We start from the raw sequence: 4,489 nt of genomic DNA, 5'->3' as shown, positions 1-4,489 counted from the left end.
AATGGTAATTTGGACTTCATTAAAATTAAAAACTGCTGCTCCGCAAAAGACAGTGGTAAGAGAACGAAAAAGCCACTGACTGAGACTAAATATTTGCAAAACACATATGTGATAAAAGGACTGGTATCTAGAATATACAAATAACTTTTAAAACTCGATAAGAAAAACAATCCAATTAGTGCACAAAAGATTGAAACAGACATCTTACCAAAGATGATATACAGATGGCAAATAAGCATATTAAAAGATAACATCATTAAGGAATTGCAAATTAAAACAGTAATGAGATACCACTACACACCAAGTAGAATGGCCAATATCCAAAACTACCAACACTAAATGATGGAAGGATATGGAACAAGAATTCCCATTCACTCATGGTGGGAATGCAAAGTGGTAGAGTCACTTAGGGAGACTGGCAGTTTCTTAGAAAGCTAAACATACTCTTACCATACCATCCAGCAGTCATGCTCCTTAGTATTTGCCTAGATGAACTGAAAACTTATGTCCACACACAGTCCTGCACACAAATGTTTATAGCAGCTATATTCATAATTGCCAAAACCTGGATGCAATAAATATATCCTTCAACAGGTGAATGTGTGAACAAACTGTGATACATCCATGCAATGGAATGTTATTCAGTGACACAAAGAAATAAGATACTAAGCCACTGAAACACACAGAGGAGGCCTAAATGTATATCACTAAGTTAAAAAAGACAATCTGAAAAGACTACATACTGTGTGACTCCAACAATATGACATACTAGAAAGGCAAATATATGGAAGTACTAAAAAGATCAGTGGCTGCCATAGCTTCTGAAAGAGGGAGGGAGGGATGAATAGGTGGAGCGCAGAGAATTTTTAGGGCAGTGAAACTATTCTGTATGATACTGTGAATACATGTCATTATTCATTTGTCAAAACCCATAGAATGTATAGCACAAAGAATAAAGCCTACTGTAAACTATGGGTTTTGGTTAATGTATCAATGTTGGCTCATCAGTTGTGAAAAAACATACCACACGTATGCAATGGGAAATGGTATGCATGGGATCACAGGTGAGGTGAAGAGAATAGTTATGGGAACTCTTTGTAGCTTCCACACGTTTTTCTGTAAAACACTAACTTCCCTTTAAAAAGGGAAATCTTGGCTCGGTGTGGTGGCTCATGCCTTTAATCCTAGCATTTTGGGAGGCCAAGGCAGAAGGATCACATGAGGCCAGAAGTTCAAGAACAGCCTAGCCAATGTGGTGAAATCCCATCTCTACTAAAAATACAAAAATTAGCCAGGGATGATGGTACCCATCTATAATCCCAGCTACTTGGTGAGATGGTGGGAAGTGCCAGCAATTTTTCTTAACCAGACAGAAAAAACAGGTGGAATTATACCTTTTCAGTAAAACTGGTTTTAAATCAGGGTAGCGTACCAGGAGGAAGACAGGTCTGACTGGCCATCAACCCTGATCTAATCCCTTTATGGAAGCATCCCTTATCAGTCTGTATTTCCTCCTTGTACTTTACCATGACCATGAATCTCCTGTGCTTTATGATGGTGGGCAAGCCCATCTGCTCCTGATAGGACATATACATCAGTAGCCATTGAGTACACATGCACTCAGGGGAGAGGACCTTGGTGGGTCTGTGGTGAAGCAGGTACTTGTTTAATTGGCTTTCATCATGCCACAGGGCCTTGATGTGGTTGTCTTGGTCAATCATCACCGCCTGGTGACAGGCCATGGTGAGCCTGTAAACCTCTGGCACTGACCCACCTAATAAGGCCCATATGTAATAAAAGCCCCCCTCATTTGTGAGAACATGGGCTTGTGACTGAAGCTGGCATTCATAGGCAAAGCTCTTCTGATTAAGCCAATAGAAGCCAGGATGGATGGTGGCAAACAGGGAAGAGAGGGTCTCCACACCCACATGGTCACTGAACTTCACGTCCACATCTGCGCACGCAAGGTAATCACCTCCCTGAGGAAGTGCTGCTGGGAAAAGTTGCTGATCACCTCCATGCAGTGCCTGGTGATGTCCTGCCGGCGGGCATAGCTCCAGACCCGGAGGCTGACCATCCACTGTCTGTCTCAGAGTTTGATGTGCGGAACATTGATTTGTTTTTCTAAGACCACCAGAGCGAGCACAAAAGAACCAGCGAGTAGGCAAGGGTAGGAGCAAAACTGCAAATTTATTTTTGGTCACTTAAGGTGTGGGGGAGAGATCTATCGGCCTCCGGCAAAGGAGGCCAACAGAGTCCCCCCGTGGGGCTCTCGGGCGGAGTTCCTGACACAGTCCCGACATCCCGACAGGAGTGGGGCTGGGAAGTCCGCGCGTGGCGTCCGTCCGGAGCGGCTTTTCTAGGAGTGGGAGGGCAATAGGCGGGGCACGGGCGTGTCGGGGGGCGTTCCGCAGGTGCGACCAGGTAAATCTTGGTCTCTTCGGATTGACGTCACCTGGTGCATGCCCGGTTGGTCTGCACCTTCCCGGACACCGGCTGCATTTTCACGCGCCCGGGAAAAGGTGGTAATGAAGAACCCGGAAGTGCGCCATCCTGCCTCCGTTCGTCCAAACAAACATGACCTGGTTGGTAGGTAAAGATGTATTAGTTCACCTTATGTCTCACCATGAAGTGTGTCTCTGCACTCTGCAGGAACAGCTTCAGGAATAATATGTGTTTCTTATGGCAAACAGTTAATCAAGTGGTAGCATTCTGGAGCCAGAACTGCTCATTTAGCAGATCAATGTTGAAGATACACCATCCTTGATAATGCTACAACTTGCTGGCCATGGTGTTCTCTAGGGGCCATACTTACCCCAGCTAGTAAGCTTTTCAGCTTCTGTCTCTGTAGGTTCAGATAGCAATAGTCAAAGAAGGTCAAGACAAGAGTTACTAGAAGAAAGCTCACATGATGAAACCTGGACAGTTTCCGCAGTAGGTTGGCCATTGCTCCACTTCTCACTGATGCAGCCAGGATCTCTTAGATGCTGCTAGGGCAGCTGCTCCTCCACAGCCTTCTGTCCACAGTGGCCTCTCCTGGTGGGGAGAGGCAGAATGCATGGACCATGAGGTGCCTTCACCCTCCTACTCCTGAGACCCTAATAACTCTCCTCTTGAAGGTTTTTGGCTATTGTTACCTGAACTCACAGAGCCAGATCCTGAAAAGCTTACTAGCTGGGGCAAGCGTGGCTCTTAGAGAATGCCGCGGCCAGCAAGTTGTAAAATTATCAAGGATGGTGTATCCCCAGCCAGATGCCCTAACACCCTCCAGAAACGATGTCCTTGTTGTGACCCCTTGACTGGCTCCCATTGTGTGGGAGGGGACCTTCAACACTGACCTGCTAAATGTCCAGTTCCAGCGCCAGAATGCCACCATTGGATTAACCATGTTTACCATAAAAAAATGCTATTATTCCTGAAGCTGTTCCTGGAGAGTGCAGAGACACACTTCATGGTGGGACATAGGGTGAACTACTACATCTTCACCCACCAACCAGGTCACGTTCTGTACATCAAGCTCCAAGATGGATGGCGGATGGTCATCCTCCAGGTCCGGAGCTATGCCCACTGGCAGGACATCACCATGCACCTCATGGAGGTGATCAGAAACTTTCCCCAGCAGCACTTCCTCAGAGAGGTGGATTATCTTGTGTGCGCAGATGTGGACATGAAGTTCAGTGACCACGTGGGTGTGGAGATCCTCTCTTCCCTGTTTGCTACCATCCATCCTGGTTTCTATAGGTTCCATTGGGACACCTTTGCCTATGAACACCAGCCTCAGTCCCAAGCTCATATTCCTGATGGTAAAGGGGACTTTTATTACACAGGGGCCTTATTTGGTGGATCTGTGCTGAAGGTTTACAGGCTCACCACGGCCTGTCACCAGGTGATGACGATCGAGCAAGCCAACCACATCGAGGCCCCGTGGGATGACGAAAGCCACTTAAACAAGTACCTGCTTAACCACAAACCCACCAAGGTCCTCTCTCCTGAGTACATGTGGGATAAAAAGTCGATGGAGTGTATGTTGGATGAACATCTGCTGGGTTCGCGCACTATGATAACGCGCAAGAGATCTGTGGTCTTGGTAAAGAACAATGAGGAAATGCGGACTGATGAGGGAAGCTTCCAGAAAGAGACCAGAGAGGGGGTGATTGCCAGTCAGCCCTAATCTTCCTCCTGGCATGCTACCCTGAGTTAAAGTCAGTTTTACATTAAAAAGTATGATTCCACCTATTTTCATCTGGTTAAGAAAAACTGTTGATGCCTCTCATCATCTCCCCAAATTTAGGAAGCCCTAGCACCACCCCCCTACCACAACCACCATCCAATACACAGATTTAGGCAGACCTTAGTCCACAGCTCATGCACAGGTTTTTGAATTTCATGCCCTTGAGCTTCTCACTGTGTTCTCCTAAAACACTTTTCAGGGTGGAGGAGGTGGTGGTCTCTGCCTGTCCTGACGTATAAGGGATCAGTGATGAGATCT

General features: G+C 46.5%; 1 protein-coding gene across 1 annotated transcript; it reads left to right on the top strand.

Moving 5' to 3' along the window:
- Nucleotides 1–3,403: 3,403 nt before the first annotated feature.
- LOC116418560 (histo-blood group ABO system transferase 2-like) lies at nt 3,404–4,226 on the top strand. Its single transcript, XM_031934716.1, has one exon. It carries the CDS (start codon nt 3,404–3,406, stop codon nt 4,169–4,171), a length of 768 nt encoding a protein of 255 aa, XP_031790576.1. The 3' UTR covers nt 4,172–4,226.
- Nucleotides 4,227–4,489: the final 263 nt, after the last annotated feature.

Source organism: Piliocolobus tephrosceles, chromosome 21 (assembly GCF_002776525.5).
Source record: "Piliocolobus tephrosceles isolate RC106 chromosome 21, ASM277652v3, whole genome shotgun sequence".
NCBI classification, from domain to species: Eukaryota; Metazoa; Chordata; class Mammalia; order Primates; family Cercopithecidae; genus Piliocolobus; species Piliocolobus tephrosceles.
The sequence above is the reverse complement of the archived record's forward strand: the minus strand, read 5'-3'. Positions and strand labels throughout refer to the sequence as shown.

Bases quoted from the DNA above. Each gene is read 5' to 3' on its own strand.
- LOC116418560 (XM_031934716.1), top strand. From the start codon at position 3,404: ATGCTATTATTCCTGAAGCTGTTCCTGGAGAGTGCAGAGACACACTTC.